Source organism: Mus caroli, unplaced genomic scaffold (assembly GCF_978045245.1).
Source record: "Mus caroli unplaced genomic scaffold, Mus_caroli_1 scaffold_16, whole genome shotgun sequence".
NCBI classification, from domain to species: domain Eukaryota; kingdom Metazoa; phylum Chordata; class Mammalia; order Rodentia; family Muridae; genus Mus; species Mus caroli.
Window position 1 is genome coordinate 95,209,760 of NW_028227271.1, and position 20,475 is coordinate 95,230,234.

A 20,475-nucleotide genomic window follows, 5' to 3' on the forward strand; every position below is an offset into this window, starting at 1 on the left:
AACATCCTTAATCATCAGGGAAATGCAACTCAAAACAACCCTGAGATTCCACTTCACACCAGTCAGAATGGCTAAGATAAAAAATTCAGGTGACAGCAGATGCTGGCGAGGATGTGGGGAAAGAGGAACACTCCTTCATTGTTGGTGGGATTGCAAGCTGGTACAACCACTCTGGAAATCAGTTTGGCAGTTCCTCAGAAAATTGGACGTAATACTACCAGAGGATCCAGCAATACCTCTCCTGGGCATATGTCCAGAAGATATTCCAACCAGTAAGAAGGACACATGCTCCACTATGTTCATAGCAGCCTTATTTATAATAGCCAGAAGCTGGAAAGAACCCAGATGCCCCTCAACAGAGGAATGGATACAGAAAATGCGGTACATTTACACAATGGAGTACTACTCAGCTATTAAAAGGAATGAATTTATGAAATTCCTAGGCAAATGGATGGATCTGGAGGGCATCATCCTGAGTGAGGTAACATATTCACAAAGGAACTCACACAATATGTACTCACTGATAAGTGGATATTAGCCCAAAAACTTAGGATACCCAAGATATAAGATACAATTTGTTAAACGCATGAAACTCAAGAAGAATGAAGACCAAAGTGTGGACACTGTGCCCCTTCTTGGAATTGGGAACAAAACACCCATGGAAAGAGTTACAGAGATAAAGTTTGGAGCTGTGAAGAAAGGATGGACCATCTAAAGACTGCCATATCCAGGGATCCATCCCATAATCAGCTTCCAAATGCTGACACCATTGCATACACTAGCAAGATTTTGCTGAAAGGACCCAGATATAGCTGTCTCTTGTGAGACAATGCCGGGGCCTAGCAATCACAGAAGTGGATGCTCACAGTCAGCTATTGGATGGATCACAGGGCCCCCAATGGAGGAGCTAGAGAACGTACCCAAGGAGCTAAAGGGAACTGCAGCCCTATAGATGGAACATTATTATGAACTCACCAGTACCCCAGAGCTCTTGACTCTAGCTGCATTTGTATCAAAAGATGGCCTATTCGGCCATCACTGGAAAGAGAGGCCCATTGGACTTGCCAACTTTATATGCCCCAGTACAGGGGAATGCCAGGGCCAAGGGGTGGGTGTGGGTGGGTGGGGGACTGGGGGGGGAGTGTATTGGGGACTTTTTGGATAGCATTGGAAATGTAATTGAGGAAAATACCTAATTAAAAAAAAGGAGAAACAATAAAGAAATCACAAAGGGGAGAAATTCTGGACATAGAAACCTAGGGAAAAAAATCAGGAGCCATAAATGCAAGCATCACCAAAAGAATACAAGAGATGGAAGAGAGAATCTCAGGTGCAAAAGATTCCATAGAAAAGATTGACACAACATCAAAGAAAAGGCAAAAAGAACCGAAACTAAATCATTCAGGAAATTCAGGACGAAATGAGAAGACCAAATCTAAGGATAATAGGTATAGATGAGAATGAAGATTTTCAACTTAAAGGAACAGTAAATATCTTCAACAAAATTATAGAAGAAAACTTCCCTAACCTAAAGAAAGAGAGGCCCATGAACATATAAGAACGCTACAGAATTCCAAATAGACTGGACCAGAAAGAAATTCTTCCCAATGCATGATAATCAAAACATCAAATGCACTAAACAAAGAAAGAATATTAAAAGCAGTAAGTGGAAAAGGTCAAGTAACATATAAAGGCTGACCTATCAGAATTATACCTGACTACTCCCCAGAGTCTACGAAAGCCTGAACATCCTGGACAAATGTCATACAAACCATAAAAGAATAGAAATGCCAGTCCAGGCTACTATACCCAGCATACTCTTAATTACCATAGATGGAGAAACCAAGGTATTCCATTGTAGCCTCCCCCAGCCTGAAGTGGGCTGGTACAAACCTTGTGGCCACTGAGGTGTGGCCACCTGCAGTGCAGCTTTCTGACTTGGCTGGCTCCTTTTTGAAGTGACAACTGCCCTGCTCTTCTGCTACCTGTCAAGAGGCTGAACCTGCCTTCCTGAGAGATTCCTGAATAAGCAACCAGCCTGGCCAATGAGTGCTGGCAGAATGGCTCCAGGCACCAAGAGTGGACTGGCGGGAGGAGGGGGTGGGGAATAGGCCTTCCCCCTTAAAAACACGGTCTCTTAGTAAACTTGTGGGCCTTGAACAGAGTTGTGACTTGGTCTTCATTAATTTCTCTCACAGTCTAAGTCTCTTTCAGCCCCAGTCTGCCTTCCAGGTGTACCCGGTTCAAATAGACTGTGGGCTGACATACAACATTCCATGACAAAACCACATTTACAACATATCTTTCCATGAATCCAGCCCTTCAAAAGATCATAAAGGAGAAACTCCAACACAGGGAGGGGAAACTAAACCCTAGAAAAAGAAAGTAATCTTTCAACAAACCTAAAGGAAGATAGCTTCATGAATAGAATCCCAACTCTAACAACAAAAATAACAGGAAGCAACAATAACTTTTCAATAATATCTCTTAATATCAATGGACTCAATTCCCCAATAAAAAAGACATAGATGAACAGACTGGCTACATAAACAGGACCCACATTTTGCTGCATACAAGAAACCCACCTCATGGACAAAACAGACACTACCTCAGAGTAAAAGACTGGAAAACAATTTTTCAATCAAATGGTCCAAAGAAACAAGTTGGAATAGCTTGTTCTATTAGCCATTCTAATATCGAATAAAATCAACTTGCAACCTAAAGTTATCAAATAACACAAGGAGGGACACCTCATACTCAACAAAGGAAAAATCTACCAAGATGAACTCTCAATTCTGAACATCTATGTATTATTTGATTCTCAAAACAATCAATATTATTACTGTGCTTGATGTATTAAATGCATTTAAATAATAAAAACTTAAAGAAATAAAGAAATAGTTCTGCAGATAGATAAACACAAGCCTGGAATTCCAACACTCTGGAAATGGAGACAGGAGGATGAAGAGTTTAAGGTCAGTCTTAGGATTGTGACTTTGAGGCCATCAGTGTCTGAGCTAAATAAAATTGTGACTCACTTAGATAAAAATGATTTCTAATATGTTTTATGGAAAGAGGATCTGTAGCCTGACTTATTGTTTTTATTCTGTTTAAAGATAGACAATCATTAGTTTTACTTCCTATGGAAACCATATGGCTTTTCATAAAATAAAGTATGCTTTTTAATTAAAAGCAAAAAGACACGTAGAAAGTTGTTTCCACACTCCTCCATTGCTGGTGGGATGGCAAGCTGGTACAACCACTCTGGAAATCAGTCTAGCCGTTCCTCAGAAAATTTGACATAGTACCTGATGACCCAGCTATACCATTCCCGGGCATATGCCCAGAAGATGCTCCAACATATTATAAGGACACATGCTCCACTATGTAGACTTGGAAAGAACCCAAATGTCCTTCAACAGAGGAATGTATACAGAAAATGTGGTACATTCACACAATGGAGTACTACTCATCTATTAAAACTATGAATTCATGAAATTCTTAAGCAAATGGATAGAACTAGAAAATATCATACAGAGAGAAGTAACCCAATTGCAAAAGAACTCACATGGTACACCCTCACTTATAAGTGAATATTAGCCCAAAAGTTCCAAATATCCAGGATACAATTCACAGAACACATGAAGCTCAATAAGAAGGAAGACCAAAGTGTGGGTGTTTTGCTCCTTCCTAGAAGAATAAAATACTCACAGGAACACATAGGGAGATAAAGTGTAGATAGGAGACTAAAGGAAAGGCCATCCAGAGACAGTCCCACCGAGAAATTCATCCCATATAAGGTTACCAAACCCAGAGACTATTGTGGATGCCAAGAAGTGCATGCTGAAAGGAGCCTGATATGGCTGTCTCCTGAGGGTCCCTGCCAGAGTCTTAAAAATACAAAGGCAGACCCCTTTAGCTCTTTGGGTACTTTCTCTAGCTCCTTCATTAAGGACCCTGTGTGACATCCAATAGATGACTGTGAGCATCCACTTCTGTATTTACCAGGCATTGGCATAACTTCACAAGAGAGAGCTATTAAAGGGTCCTATCAGTAATTTTTTTTCTACCATTTGCAAGAGTGTCTGGACTGGTGGTTGTTTATGGGATGGATCCCCAGGTGGGACAGTCTCTGGATTGTCTTTCATTCCATCTCAGATCCAAACTTTGTCTCTGTAACTCCTTCCATGGGTATTTTGTTCCCCATTCTAAGGAACAAAGTATCCACACTTTGGTCTTCCTTCTTCTTGAGTCTCATGTGTTTTGAAAATTGTATCTTGGATTTTCTAAGTTTCTGGACTAATATCTACTTATCAGTGAGTGCATATCATGTGTATTCTTTTGTGATTGGCTTACTTCACTCAAGATGATATCCTCCAGATGCATCCATTTGCCTAAGAATTTCATGAATTCATTGTTTTTAATTGCTGAGTAGTAATCCATTGTGTAAATGTATCACATTTTCTGTAGCCACTCCTCTATTGAGAAACATCTGGGTTCTTTTTAGCTTCTGGCTATTATAAATAAGGCTGCTATGAACATAGTGGAGCATGTGACCTTATTATAAGATGAAACATCTTCTGGGTATATGCTCAGGAGAGGAATTGCTGGATCTTCTGGTGGTACTATGTATAATTTTCTAAGAAACCACCAGACTAATTACCAGAGTGGTTATACCAGCTTGCAATCTCACTGCAAACCTATAGGAGGAACAAAAATATGAACTTGTACCCCCCAGAGCTGTGTCTCTAGTTGCATATGTAGCAGAGGATAGCCTAGTTGTCCATCAATGGGAGGAGAGGCCCTTGGTATTGCAAAGATCATATGCCCCAGTACAGGAGAATGCTAGAGCCAGGAAACAGGACTCGGTGGGGTGAAGAGCAGGGTGGAGGTGGGAATAGGGTACTTTTTGGATAGCATTTGAAATGTAAATGAAGAAAATATCTAATAAAAGAATGCTTTAAAAAATACAGATGCACATATTCACATCCAGCCATTGAACTGAGCCTTGAATCCCTAATAGAAGAGTTAGAGAAGGTACTGAATGACTTGAAGGGGTTTGTAACCCCATAAAAAGAACAAAAATATCAACCAACCAGACTCCCCAGAACTCCCAGGGACTAAGCCATCAACAAAGGAGTGCACATCCCTCCAGCTGCATATGTAGCAGAGGATGGCCTTGTTATGCATCAATGGAAGGAGAGGTCCTTGAATCTATGAAGACTTGATAGATGCCCCAGTTTAGAGTAATCGAGGGCAGGGAGGTGGGAGTGGGTGGGTGGGTGGGTAGAGGAAAACCCTCATAGAATCAAAGGGAGGGTAGAAGTGATAGGGTGTTTTCAGGAGGGAGGAAAACATTTGAAAAGAAAATATCCAATTTAAAAAAAAAAGGAAACATGTTTGTTTTGTAATGAAATACAGAAAGGTCACATATCTATTAGGGAAGTACTAGGAGGAGTGGAGAGAGGGAGGGGAAAGTATAATCAGAATATATTATGTCAGAAAAATATTTACTTTCTTTTTTTTTCTTTTTCTCTTTTTGATGTTTTCTTCATTGACATTTCAAATGCTATAGCCTTTCCTAGTTTGCTCTCTGAAAATCCCCTCTACCCTCCCCACTCTAACTGCTCCTCAACCCACCCACTCCCTATTCCTGGGCCTGGCCTTCCCTAATACAGGGTCATAAAATCTTGATAAGATCAAGGGACTCTCCTCCCATTGATGACCAACTAGGCCATCCTCTGCTACATATGCAGCCAGAGACACGAGCTCTGGGGGGTACTGGTTAGTTCATATTGTTGTTCCTCCTATAGAGTTGCAGACCCCTTCAGCTCCTTGGGTATTTTCTGTAGCTCCTTCATTAGGGACCATGTGTTCCATCCAATAGATGACTGTGAGCATCCACTTCTGTATTTGCCAGGCACTGGCATAGCCACACAGGAGACAGCTATATCAAGGTCTTGTCAGCAAAATCTTGTTGGTATACGCAATAATGTTTGGTGTTGGTGGTTATTTATGAGATAGATCCCCAGTTGAATCAGTCTCTAGATGGTCATTTCTTCAGTCTCTACCCCACACTTTTTCTCTGTAACTCCTTCCATGGATATTTTGTTCCTTTTTCTAAGAAGAAACAACATATCAATACTTTGGTATTTCTTCTTCTTGAGTTTCATGAGATTCTCAAATTGAATCTTGGGTATTCCAAGATTCTGGGCTAATGTTCACTTATCAATAAGTGAATATCATGTGTGTTCTTTTGTGATTGGGTTATATCACGCAGGATGATACACTCAAGAGTCATTCATTTTCCTAAGAATTTCATGAATTCATTGTTTTTATGAGCTGAGTAGTACTCCATTGTATAAATGTACCACATTTTCTGTATCCATTCTCCTGTTGAGGCACATCTGGGTTCTTTCCAGTTTCTGGCTATTATAAATAAGGCTGTTATGATCATAGTGGAACATGTGTCTTAGTACACATTGGAATATATTCTGGTCATATGCCCAGGAGTGGTGTTGCTGGGTCTTCTGGTAGTACTAGGTACAGTTTTCTGAGAAACTGCCAAACGGATTTTCAGAGTGGTTGTATCAGCTTGCAATCCTATCAGCAATGGAGGAGTGTTCCTCTCTCACCACATCCTTACCAGCATCTGTGGTCACCTGAATTTTTGATCTTAGCCATTCTGACTGGTGTGAGGTGGAATCTCAGGATTGTTTTGATTTGCATTTCCCTGATGATTAAGGATGTCGAACATTTTTTCAGGTGCTTCTTAGCCATTCAGTATTCCTCAGTTGAGAATTCTTTGTTTACCTCTGTACCCCATTTTTTAATAGGATTATTTGATTTTCTGAAATACAACTTCTTGAGTTTTTTTATATATTGCATATTAGCCCCTGTAGTGGCTATTCCTGGTTGTCAACTTGACTTATTTGGAATGAACTACAATCCAGAATTGGAAGGCTCACCAGTGACCCTTATCTGGAGGCTTGGAGATCCTTATCTGGATCTTGGTATGAAGATCTTGAGCCATAGTGGCTATGGATTCCAGAAGATTAAATCTCCGAGTTTAAGGAGATTTAATCTGGGCTACACCTTTCATCTGGGATTAAAGGTGTGGTGGAACACACCTTTAATCTGGGCTACACCTTCTGCTGGAGACAATATAAGGACATTGGAAGAAGGGAGTCTAGCTCTTGCTCCTGCACCTGCTTGCTGTGTGAGACGGAGTAACTGCTAGATCCTTGGACTTCCATTCACAGCTGCGACTGAACCATTGTTGGGAATTGGGCTGCCGACTGTAAGTCATCAATAAATTCTTTTACTATATAGAGACTACCCATAAGTTCTGTGATTCTCGAGAACCCTGACTAATACAGCCCCCTATTGGATTTAAGATTAGTAAAGATCTTTTCCCTATCTGTTGGTCGCCCTTTTGTCTTATTGACAGTGTCCTTTGCCTTACAAAAGCTTTGCAATTTTTTGAGGTCCCATTTGTCGACTCTTGATCTTTCAGCACAAGCCATTGCTGTTCGGTTCAGAATGTCTCCCCTGTGCCCATATATTCAAGGCTCTTCCCCACTTTCTACTCTATAAGTTTTAGTGTCTCTGGTTTTATGTAGACTTCCTTGATCCACTTAGACTTGAGCACTGAATAAGGAGATAAGAATGGATCAATTCGCATTCTTATTCATAATAACTGCCAGTTGAGCCAGCACCATTTCTTGAAAATGTTGTCTGTTTTCCACTGGATGATTTTAGCTCCTTTGTCAAAGGTCAAGTGACCGTAGGTGTGTGGGTTCATTTCTGGGTCTTCAAATCTATTCCATTGATCTACCTGTCTGTCGCTGTACCTGTACCATGCAGTTTTTTTTTTTTTTTTTTTTTATCACAATTGCTCTGTAGTACAGCTTGAGGTCGGGAATGGTGATTCTACCAGAGATTCTTTTATTGTTGAGAATAGTTTTAAAATGTAAATAAAGAAAATGTCCAATAAAATAAAAGGAAACCTGTTTATTCTAATGAGACAGAAAGTTAGTGGATATAGTAATGAGAAGTAGAGGAAGGGGAAACTGTAATGAGAATATATAATGTGAAAAAATTTTTACTTTCAATAAAAGGGAAAAAAAGAAAGCTTTTAGGCAAGTTTAATAGGAAAGAACCAATTAATAACACACTCATGTACAAGGGGATTTGAAGAATAAATTTCTGGTTTCTCTATCAACTCAGTTGTGTGACATGTTGTTTTCCTTGAAGCAGTTCTGTAAGAGCATGTTTTGCTGAAGCAGACATATGAGAGGGCATGCAATGCTTTGCTGGAGCAGACACTTGAGAGGGCGCATGATGCTTAGAAAGAATATAAATATAACCCCACAGATATGCAAGGATGCTCTTGTGTTGGTTCACTCAGCAATGCTTTGCTGGTTTTCTCTGATCTTCACTTGTCATAACTTCATAGAGAGAAACATGACAAAGAACATCTCATGGTGTTCTGGCTGCTGCCTGCCACCTCCTAGGACTCATGCTGATTCCTCAGAGCCTCGAGGTTTCTTATGGGTCAAGCTGCTGCTACTGATTTGTGTTGGTGTTGCTGATTGGACTGGACTACCACTACTGATTTGTGTTTGGAATTGCTCCAAAGAACCACTTCTAAACAAGTCTACATTGCCTTACTAACCAGCTTTCTCTTCTATATATGGTGAGTGGGCTAGGAGGAAGAATGAAGCATCTATGAATCCTTATTAAAGTATGATTTGAAAACTCTAAGCCTACAGGCATTACCTCTCTTAGTGAATTTACATAATAAGGTGACAAAGTACATTGAAGAAGGTGGCTCTCCTTTCCCTGAGTTGAGAAGTTGAAGTGACAGTACTGGCACAGAAGACAGGAAACTTGTTGACAGGTAAGTTGTAGATAATAAGGCCTAAAGGCACAGTTCCCACTTTCTAGAGAATTACTCCAACCCATCATTTATCTAGCTATGAGTCAACTACCATGCACAAACCAAACATATCCATCCCTAGATCCATCAGAGCACCAAGTCATCCTTTCCCTTAAGCTCACTCAAAGCATGATGCATCCTTCCTCTACCAACTTGTAAGGCTTGATTAGCAATAGTTTGGTTCAAAGAAATGAAAAAAATTACCTGCCATAAGTTATTTCTTCTGTAAGTCGATGCCTAAGATCAGCAAATTTCTTTTCCTGATCTTCAGGTGGACGCCAACTAATAATCTGGTATGATGGTTTTTCCTTTCTAAAATCTAAGAAAAGACCGACTGAGTAAAATTTAAATTTATCACAATATATCATACATTACTATGGTAATAAGGACAATTAATTTAATTAATATCACATCTTTGTGAAAATTGGATTTGTTTTCCAGTGGGCTTGTATTTCTTTTAATCTACACAATTCTGTATTCTAATATTTATTGATACTTTACAATAAACCAAGAATTTTTATACAGTCTACATAATGAAATATTTTAATAATGCCCTTCACTTAAAGACATAGCTACCATTTTTTTACTTTACAAGTAAGAAAACACAGAAGTAAATATTCTAAAATGATGTAATTCAGCAACTTTGTTAACATAGAGAATTAAAGTTTTTGTTAATTACAAGTGAGTTTGACTGCAGTTCTCTGTGTTTCAAAGACATATCAAAATGAAATAGATGAAGTATAATTTTGTTTGTTTGCCTTTTAATTGATATTCATTTCATATTTGTGGTTGGTTGGTTTGTTACTTGTTTTGTGATAGAGTCATGTTCTAACTTTTGATTGACTTTCAATTCACAAGCCTACTTCTTTAAGCTGCCAAGGAATTGGATTACAAGTATGTGATAACCCAAACAGGTTTTACCTTTGTTTGTTTGTTTGTTTGTTTGTTTGTTTGTTTGAGTAAATGCACAGGTTCTACTCACAGTCAAGATGCTAAGTCAAATAGAAAAAAAAATGAAAGGAAGGAAAGAAAACTGAAGGAAGGAAAGAAGGAAGGAAGGAAGGGAGGGAGGGAGGAAGGAAGGAAGGAAGGAAGGAAGGAAGGAAGGAAGGAAGGAAGGAAGGAAGGAAGGAAGGAAGGAAGGAAGGAAGGAAGGAAGGAAGGAAGGAGAGAAAGTCTGCTATGCCCCAACTGGCCAGTCTGGCTCTCCCCTTATTACTCATTCAAAATGAACACTATGAGTTCCCTTTGAGGTTTCACTTCTGACAAATTCAAGCTATATCTCTCATCTTAAAGAAGAAAAAAACTCAATTTATCTTCTCTTGCTATTGATGAGAATTTCAAGTCAAAATAAGTAGACCTAAACTCTCTAGTTAGGATCCTCAAGAATTTCAATCATTTGTGTTTGAAAACTAACTATATGTTGGGAACATACTTTCATTGTGCATGGCTCATGTGACACAGTCCCACACTAACTTGGTGTCTCAGACTCAGTCATAATTGCAGATTCCAGAACCAACTGTGGCTGACTCACCTCAGTGAATGCCTCTTATCTGCACATCTGTCAGGCAGTGATCATATAAAGTATTAGAATGGATCCCATACACAACACAATGAATAAATCCAACAGGATGCTTGTGCCCACACAACACAGACATCAATCACCCAGAATCCTGGAAAATGCGCTTTCTATCCCTGTTGATTACATATCTGCAGATTTTTTAATGCTATTAAAATGTTCCATGGGGAAAAAACACTCAAAATTTCCATGAGTGTGGCTCTTCTTTTTAATGATGTTGGTTGGGTCTCTCTGGGGAAAGTTGTAAATATAAGAAACTTTTAAATACACCCACCATTGGCAAGGGAAATGAAGCAATAACCAAAAAGAGATTAGGAGAGAGGTGAAGAACAGCTAAACAAAGCTAAAGACTATACAGAAGACATATGGAAATCCACTAATTTAGAAGCTAATTTTAAAAGAAGAAAAGAAAATCTCAAAGGGCCACTGAGATGGCTCAGGAGATTAAGGTACTCACTGCCAAGGCTGGTGGCCTGAGTTTGATCCCTGGGATTCAGATACTGGAAACTCCTGCAGGCTGTCCCTTGATCTCCGCACATAAGCATGCACACACACATACACACAGTCAGTAAAGAAGTTTACTGTCAAAACCATTCATAAAACATGTTTTAAATTGTTTAAATAGAGATGTCATGTATACTTAGATAATGCTGATCTCAGAAGTCAAGAGCAATCAAACAAAAAGACTCTGTGCTAGTGTGGGACACATTCCTAGGAGTTGTTGATCTTGATGCCAATGAAGCCCTCAAGACAGCATAGGCTATTGCCATTGCTCTTGATTGCCCAGCAGAACTAGATCACATAGTCACCACAGCTTTGGTTATAAGGCAGAGCAAACTCAAACTGGTACTGAACTCAGAACTTCCTTCCTTCGGCCTGGAAGATGCTACCCAGCAGGCAAAATTCATCAATACTTTTACATAAATAATGGGCCTCCCATGTTACAGTAGTGACCTGCAGGGAAAATGTGCCCAGTGTTATGGTGGTGATCTTCTACCTTCTGACTGGATTTAAAGCTTGTTGTACAAGGGAAAAAATAGTAGCAAGTATTATATAAGCCCATGGCTGGGGGGGAGGCATGTTTTGTATGGAAGAAATTACTACTTTCTTTAACTAAGCGGGTATGTTTTTTGAGCCACCTTAAAGATGTTTATGTTTATACCCGAGTATTTTAAGTGTTGCTCTCAGCCTTCATTATAGAATTTCTTTGTGCAGCCAACTGCAATAAATGCAAAGAACCATGTCTGCTCCATGTGCTGAGAACATCCAGTGCTCAGCTCTATCTACATCATACTTTCCAGGACTCAGGTAGCATTGCACAGGAGGGGAATCAAAATCAGAATAGAGCTGGATGGAGGGGAAATGGATCGCAAAATACTACTTCTGAACATGCAATAGCTGTGACCTCATTAGTGCTATGATTTCCTACACTGGAGCTGACTTCCAGACAGGATGAGGAATGGCTCATCCAACTCTGCCTTTCTTGGGAAACTACTGCGGACTGTCTATGGATGCTGAGGGAAGCAGTCATTGTCATCAGTAGTTTGACCACTAGTGAGCTTCCTAAACTTCGATGGATAGTCCTATTCACATGCTTGAGCAAGTGGTTATGTTAGTTAAATCAGTTGTTCTCTCTCTCTCTCTCTCTCTCTCTCTCTCTCTCTCTCTCTCTCTCTCTCACACACACACACACACACACACACACACACACACAGAGGTAGAGAGAGAGAGACAGAGACAGAGAGACAGAGAGAGACAGAAAGAGAGATGAATAAGGGCTTGGGAGAGAATTACAAAAAAGAAGGGAAATAGACAAGAGGTAGAGAGCTTAGAGGAGTAAGTATAGTGGTATGAACAGAATGCTTTATTTGTGTGGATGAAATTGTATATAAAGACCTTCAGGTACTATACATCTATCTATCAACCTAGAAAAAAAGAGTTTTCAGACAGTAGTGTGTGGATGTGTGTGTGTGTGTCTGTGTGTGTATGTATGTGTGTCTGTGTGTGTGTGTGTCTGTGTGTATACAAAACATTCACAATGGGTTATTTTTTAACCAAACATGACTATATATAGCCTGAACTCTATCTATAGGAAACTAAATAAGTTAATGATGACCATGTACACAAGACAATATGACTAAGAAATACTATGAGTTATTCACAAACATGAATGAATGTTTACATATCAAAAAGTATATGTAAGTTTTCATTTCATTCATATAAAGTCCAGAAGATACAGACTAACATAGTAACATTATATGTTGACTACCAATGCCTCCTAGGAAGTAAGATAGCCAAGAAAAAACATGGTGAAGAGCTAGGGAGGAGAAATCTTCTGTGATGATAAAACTTCAGATATTTTAACACTGATATCCATATATGTACAACTGATTGTTTTAGTTATGATGAATTTGTCAATAGTAATCCAGTAAATTACTTTGAAAAAATGAAATAATAGACAGATCTGCTTTGGATTTTACATGACTAAAAACCCAAACTAGAAACACTGTCTGTGTAAAATGTTCTTCACACATTGTTCATTAGGAGGCACAGGACACTAGGTATGCATTGGACTTAGTTTTCAGAATCCAGGTGATAGAATAAGTATTCAAATCCACTCAGGAATTCCCCCTGAGTAGAAGATTCAATTCAGATTTTAGGAAGGACAAGACAGCTGGCTGAAATTTGCAGGCTAAGCCAGCATGGTCACAGTGATACATGAGAGAGTAGAGTGCTCTGTGAGAGAAAATCTGGAACTGAGATTTCCTACAAACAGGTCAATCCAAACTGGCCAATCCCTCCTCCATTCAGCAGTGTGCTACAGAAACAGTCAAGTGGAATGATATCCAGAGGGTACACATGGCCCTTCTCTATGCCTTTATCCTTGATTCAATTATTAATATTTTCAACACAGAAAAGAGTCAGTTGGCTAGAGACACTTCACATTGTAATTGTGACTCCTCTCTCTCTCTCTCTCTCTCTCTCTCTCTCTCTCTCTCTCTCTCCCTCTCCCTCTCCCTCTCCCTCTCCCTCTCCCTCTCCCTCTCCCTCTCCCTCTCCCTCTCCCTCTCCCTCTCCCTCTCCCTCTCTCTCTCTCTCTCTCTCTCTCTCTCTCTCTCTCTCTCTCTCTCTCTCTTTATCTCTCTCATTCACTCACTCACTCACTCACTTTGTATGTGTGTGTCTCCCTTGGTCTTTGAATTCAAATATTTAAGGATAAATGCATATTTTAATTTCCTTAAACCCACTAGTAGTGAACCTACTTCACCTTACATAGTGAATGAAAATGTTATACTTTGAGTTCTTCTGGACTCAAGTGAACTGTGCTGTTAGGGAAAGGAAGGCCTGCATTCTAATCTGAAAAATGAACTATGAATTAGGGACTTCATCACATTTCTCTCTGTGTCTTTTGTTTCTTTGTTTTTGTTTCTATTTTACCAAATCTTCACTACAAATAAGAACCGGCCTGCTAGAAGGGATAAAGGTTGTCGGTAATCCAGAACACTTATACAAACATGTCCTGGCCTGATTATTTATATCAAATCACTAAGGATCAGTAGTGTTAGTGGAATCATCCCACCAAAACAAGAACATTTACTTGAGATGGATGCTTGATAGGAAGTAAGGTATATACATATTGATATGTTGTTCAGTTCTTAAAGTTCTTGGCTACTATATACAAAGTCTTACTCTGGATGCTGAGAATCAAGTTTTTTGGCACATACTTACAAAATAAGAACTCAGGAAGTTGAAGAAGAAAGATAATAAAACTAAATGTTATTATTTACTATAAAGCAAATTTGAAGCCATCCTGGGATGCATGAGATCCTTTGTCAAATCAAATAAATAGATAAATAGATAGATAGATAGATAGATAGATAGATAGATAGATAGATGATATAGATTAGATATAGATGATAGAGATAGAGATAGATGATATAGATATAGATGATATAGACAGATAGGTAAGTTAATTTAAAATAAGTCTAAGGATGCTTGTTATAGGAAGGAAAAGTACTATAAATTGCAACCATTAAGCCCTCCTTCCTGGCACTAATCCACTACTTGCAATTATGTATAAACCCTAAAAACCATTAATCCTTCAAAATACATCATATAGTTTTCAGGTTGAATAATCACAGAATGAAAGTGACCAAAACAGCTAATTAATGTTTAAATGGTTTAATGCAGAGCTTCAATTTAAGGTGAGGAGAAATAATCTTATAATGTTATTTCTGACTTCATAAATACACTCAAATTCTACTAAAAATTAAGAAGAAAGAATAACTCATTACTACATCTAAAGTGTCCAGAGCTCATGGATATTGAAAGGACATCTGAGTTGGGTGTGAATGGTGCCTCATGCCTCTAATCCCTAAAGTTGAGTTGCTAAGACAAGAGCACTCCCCTAACTTTGAGAACAACCCTGGCAATATAGCTGAGCTTCAGTGAAAGCCTGGGCTTATCTCAGAAAAAAATGAAGAAAAATAAGAGAATAATGAAAGAAAAGAAACACAAAAATGGAAGCAAACAGGACGCCATTGTGGGGTAGCAAAAGAAGAAAAAGATAAAGAAGAAATAAAAGACAAGATGCTTTAGGATAGCAAGACTAAAAACCTAACACTGAAGAATGACAGGTCTACAAATGTGGAGAATTTTAGTGGACTAGTTTGTGCATAGCTTATTAAAGGAGCAGAGTTTATAGCATTGAGCAATGTATCAAACATTGTGGAAACAAGCAAAATGGGCTGGGCATGAATTGCATCTATGAAGTCAGAATGTCAAGACAAATTAAATGTGTAGGAAGATAACCAGTGAACAAGGAAGTGACGTTTTCTGAGCTTCTGTGCCTTAATCTATCAGCACGGATGAATGATCTTCAGTTGGTTATGAGTCTCTGTGTTTGTTAAATTAAATAGGAACTTCTGACATCTCTGTACAGAATTTTGGGGGAGCTACTGATTTTTAAGATCCTGAGGTCATCACAATCATGCATACTAAACATTTGATTCAAATATGAAGGTCACTAGAAAATATTTCTTAAAAGGTAGGTCTCATTGAAAAGTAGAAACTGGTGCTCGCTTCGGCAGCACATATACTAAAATTGGAACGATACAGAGAAGATTAGCATGGCCCCTGCGCAAGGATGACACGCAAATTCGTGAAGCGTTCCATATTTTTCCTATCAGACCTTCAAAGAAGATCTAATCCCAGTTCTTCACAAACTATTCCACAAAATAGAAACAGAAGATACTCTACCCAACTCATTCTATGAAGCCACAATTACTCTGATACCTAAACCACAAAAAGACCCAACAAAGATAGAAAACTTCAGACCAATATCCCTTATGAATATTGATGCAAAAATCCTCAATAAAGTTCTTGCTAACCGAATCCAAGAACACATCAAAACAATCATCCATCCTGACCAAGTAGGTTTCATCCCAGCAATGCAGGGATGGTTCAATATACGGAAATCCATCAACGTAATCCAGTATATAAACAAACTCAAAGACAAAAACCACATGGTCATCTCGTTAGATGCGGAGAAAGCATTTGACAAGATCCAACACCCATTCTTGATAAAAGTCTTGGAAAGATCAGGAATTCAAGGCCCATACCTAAACATGATAAAAGCAATCTACAGCAAACCAGTAGCCAACATCAAAGTAAATGGTGAGAAGCTTGAAGCAATCCCTCTAAAATCAGGGATTAGACAAGGCTGTCCACTTTCTCCATACCTATTCAACATTGTACTTGAAGTCCTAGCCAGAGCAATTCGACAACAAAAGGAGATCAAAGGGATACAAATTGGAAAAGATGAAGTCAAAATATCACTCTTTGCAGATGATATGATAGTATATATAAGTGACCCTAAAAATTCCACCAGAGAACTCCTAAGCCTGATAAACAGCTTCGGTGAAGTAGCTGGATATAAAATTAACTCAAACAAATCAATGGCCTTTCTCTACACAAAGAATAAACAGGCTGAGAAAGAAATTAGGGAAACAACACCCTTCTCAATAGTCACAAATAATATTAAATATCTTGGCGTGACTCTAACTAAGGAAGTGAAAGATCTGTATAATAAAAACTTCAAGTCTCTGAAGAAAGAAATTATAGAAGATCTCAGAAGATGGAAAGATCTCCCATGCTCATGGATTGGCAGGATCAACATTGTAAAAATGGCTATCTTGCCAAAAGCAATCTACAGATTCAATGCAATCCCCATCAAAATTCCAAATCAATTCTTCAACGAATTAGAAAGTGCAATCTGCAAATTCATCTGGAATAACAAAAAACCTAGGATAGCAAAAACTCTTCTCAAGGATAAAAGAACCTCTGGTGGAATCACCATGCCGGACCTAAAGCTCTACTACAGAGCAATTGTGATAAAAACTGCATGGTACTGGTATAGTGACAGACAAATAGACCAATGGAATAGAATTGAAGACACAGAAATGAACCCACACACCTACGGTCACTTGATCTTCAACAAGGGAGCTAAAAACATCCAGTGGAAGAAAGACAGCATTTTCTACAAATGGTGCTGGCACAACTGGTTGTTAACATGTAGAAGAATGCGAATCGATCCATTCCTATCTCCTTGTACTAAGGTCAAGTCTAAGTGGATCAAGGAACTCCACATAAAACCAGAGACACTGAAACTTATAGAGGAGAAAGTGGGGAAAAGCCTTGAAGATATGGGCACAGGGGAAAAATTCTTGAATAGAACAGTAATGGCTTGTGCTGTAAGATCGAGAATTGACAAGTGGGACCTCATGAAACTACAAAGCTTCTGCAAGGCTAAAGACACCATCAATAAGACAAAAAAACCACCAACAGATTGGGAAAGGATCTTCACCTATCCTAAATCAGATAAGGGACTAATATCCAATATATATAAAGAACTCAAGAAGGTGGACTCCAGAAAGTCAAATAACCCCATTAAAAAATGGGGCTCAGAACTGAACAAAGAATTCTCACCTGAGGAATACCGAATGGCAGAGAAGCACCTGAAAAAATGTTCAACATCCTTAATCATCAGGGAAATGCAACTCAAAACAACCCTGAGATTCCACCTCACACCAGTCAGAATGGCTAAGATCAAAAATTCAGGTGACAGCAGATGCTGGCGAGGATGTGGAGAAAGAGGAACACTCCTCCATTGTTGGTGGGATTGCAAGCTTGTACAACCACTCTGGAAATCAGTCTGGCGGTTCCTCAGAAAATTGGACATAGTACTACCGGAGGATCCAGCAATACCTCTCCTGGGCATATATCCAGAAGATGTCCCAACTGGCAAAAAGGACACATGCTCCACTATGTTCATAGCAGCCCTATTTATAATAGCCAGAAGCTGGAAAGAACCCAGATGTCCCTCAACAGAGGAATGGATACAGAAATTATGGTACATTTACACAATGGAGTACTACTCAGCTATTAAAAAGAATGAATTTATGAAATTCCTAGCCAAATGGATGGACCTGGAGGGCATCATCTTGAGTGAAGTAACACAATCACAAAAGAACTCACACAATATGTATTCACTGATAAGTGGATATTAGCCCAAAACTTAGGAAACCCAAGATATAAGATACAATTTGCTAAACGCATGAAACTCAAGAAGAATGAAGACCAAAGTGTGGACACTGTGCACCTTCTTAGAATTGGGAACAAAACACCCAGGGAAGGAGTTACAGAGACAAAGTTCGTAGCTGTGATGAAAGGATGGACCATTTAGAGACTGCAGTATCCAGGGATCCATCCCATAATCAGCTTCTAAACGCTGACACCATTGCATACACTAGCAAGATTTTGCTGAAAGGACCCAAATATAGCTGTCTCTTGTGAGACGATGCCGGGGCCTAGCAAACACAGGAGTGGATGTTCACAGTCAGCTATTGGATGTATCACAGGGCTCCCAATGGAGAAGCTAGAGAAAGTACCCAAGGAGCTAAAGGGATCTGCAACCCTATTGTTGGAACAACATGATGTACTAACCAGAACCCCGGAGCTCTTGTCTCTAGCTGCATATGTATCGAAAGATGACCTAGTCGGCCATCAATGGAAAGAGAGGCCCATTGGACTTGCAAACTTTATATGCCCCAATATAGGGGAATGCCAGGGCCAAAAGAATGGGAATGGGTGGGTAGGGAAGTGGGGGGGCGCTATGGGGGACTTTTGGGATAGCATTGGAAATGTAATTGAGGAAAATATGTAATAAAAATATTAAAAATTAAAAAAAAAAGAAAAGTAGAAACTGATTTATGTGCTAATGAACATAGCAATCTTTATGTAAGTATGGTAGGATACATCTATTCAACACGACTTTCAGACAGTCCTTGACATAAGGACTTCTCACAATGATCAATAATAATGAGTAGTGTTGACTGTGAGCGACCGTCAAATAATGAGATGTTTAATTTATTTTTGTTGCCATAACAAAAATATCTGACATTTGTTAATTTATAATTTAAAAAAAATTTATTGAGATGGCTCAGCAGTTCAAAGTGTGTACTACTCTTGCAGAGAACTCATATTCAGTTCCCAACAACCACACCATGCAGGTCACAACTACCTGTTAATTCCAGGTCCGAATGATGCAACCATGTCTTTTGGTCTCCTTGGATACTTGCACTCTCAGGCAAAAACTCACATACCATCTGTGATGGTTTGTATATCCTTGGACCAGGGAGTGGCACCATCTGAAGGTGTGGCCTTGTTGGAATAGGTGTGACCTGGTTGGAATGGGTGTGTCACTGTGGGTGTGGGTATAAGATCCTCACCCTAGTTGCCTGGAAGTCAGTCTTCCACTAGCAGCCTTTGGTTGAAGACATAGACCTCTCAGCTCTGCCTGCACCATGCCTGCCTGGATACTGCCATGCTCCCACCTTGATGATAATGGACTGAACCTCTGAACCTGTAAGCCAGCCCCAATTAAATGTTGTTTTTTATGACTTACCTTGGTCGTGGTGTCTGTTCACAGCAGTAAAACCCTAACTAAGACAGAAGTTGGTACCAGGAGTGGTTCTAGAGTAACAGAAGTACAAGGATGAATCTTTTAAAATACTGGAATTGGCTTGTTGATCCACCAGCACTTTCAACTACTGAAACCTCTCCAGATTCTCTCCCTCCTGGGAGCTCAGAGAATTTTGAAGACCCATGGTTGAAATTATATTTCAAACTTAAAGAAGCTAATGCCCTTGATTTTCTTAATGAATTAGGTGATTCAGTGCACAAAGCTTTCTACAAGATGGGGAAAAAATCAGAAAATGATTTTACTGGCTGGCTGTTCTTAGTATCTGGGGAAAAAATGATGAATGAAAGGAAGGAGTTGTGTGATAAAATCGAAAGGCTCCAGACACAAGTAAACGATCTAAAAGTTGCTAAGTGTGTCCTTGAAGAGAATCTTCTCTCTTGCAGCAATAGAGTTCAAGTTGCAGAAAATCAAACTGAAACCCTCATTGTAAGGTTGGCTGAACTACAGCGAAAATTTAAGTCTCAGCCTCAGAGTGTGTCGACAGTTAAAGTAAGGGCACTAATTGGCAAAGAATGGGATCCTATAACATGGGATGGGGATGTGTGGGAAGACCATGTTGAAGCTGAGAATTTTGAATCTTCAGATTCTCAAGGGTTTGCCCCACCTGAGGAAGTAGTACCCTCAGCCCCACCCCTTGAAATAATGCCTTCCCCACATGAGGAAATTAATTTTTCAGAGTCTGATAAACCAGCAATGACTTTCAATACTGATGTTTCTCAAGGCCCACCAATAGTTTCTTCTAGACCTATAACAAGACTCAAAGCAAAACAGGCTCCTAGAGGTGAGGTAGAAAGTGTAGTCCATGAGGAAATTCGCTACACTACTAAGGAGCTTAATGAGTTTGCTAATTCATTCAAGCAGAAACCTGGTGAATATGTATAGGAATGGATTTTAAGGGTGTGGGATAAGGGT

At 39.3% G+C, this 20,475-nt stretch overlaps 1 protein-coding gene and 1 non-coding gene across 5 annotated transcripts in view; one reads left to right on the forward strand and one right to left on the reverse strand.

The window, feature by feature from the left end:
• Positions 1-20,475, reverse strand: part of LOC110288904 (UDP-glycosyltransferase 3A2) — a 71,943-nt gene that overhangs the window by 16,537 nt on the left and 34,931 nt on the right. For all 4 annotated transcript variants that reach the window (XM_085831433.1, XM_085831431.1, XM_085831434.1 and 1 more), the window contains one exon: positions 9,146-9,260. In XM_085831433.1, coding sequence (XP_085687559.1) covers positions 9,146-9,260 — 115 coding nt within the window. The remainder of the gene's footprint in view (positions 1-9,145; positions 9,261-20,475) is intronic.
• Positions 15,595-15,701, forward strand: LOC115029513 (U6 spliceosomal RNA). The gene has a single exon (XR_003835074.1). It is a non-coding gene; the product is annotated as a U6 spliceosomal RNA (small nuclear RNA).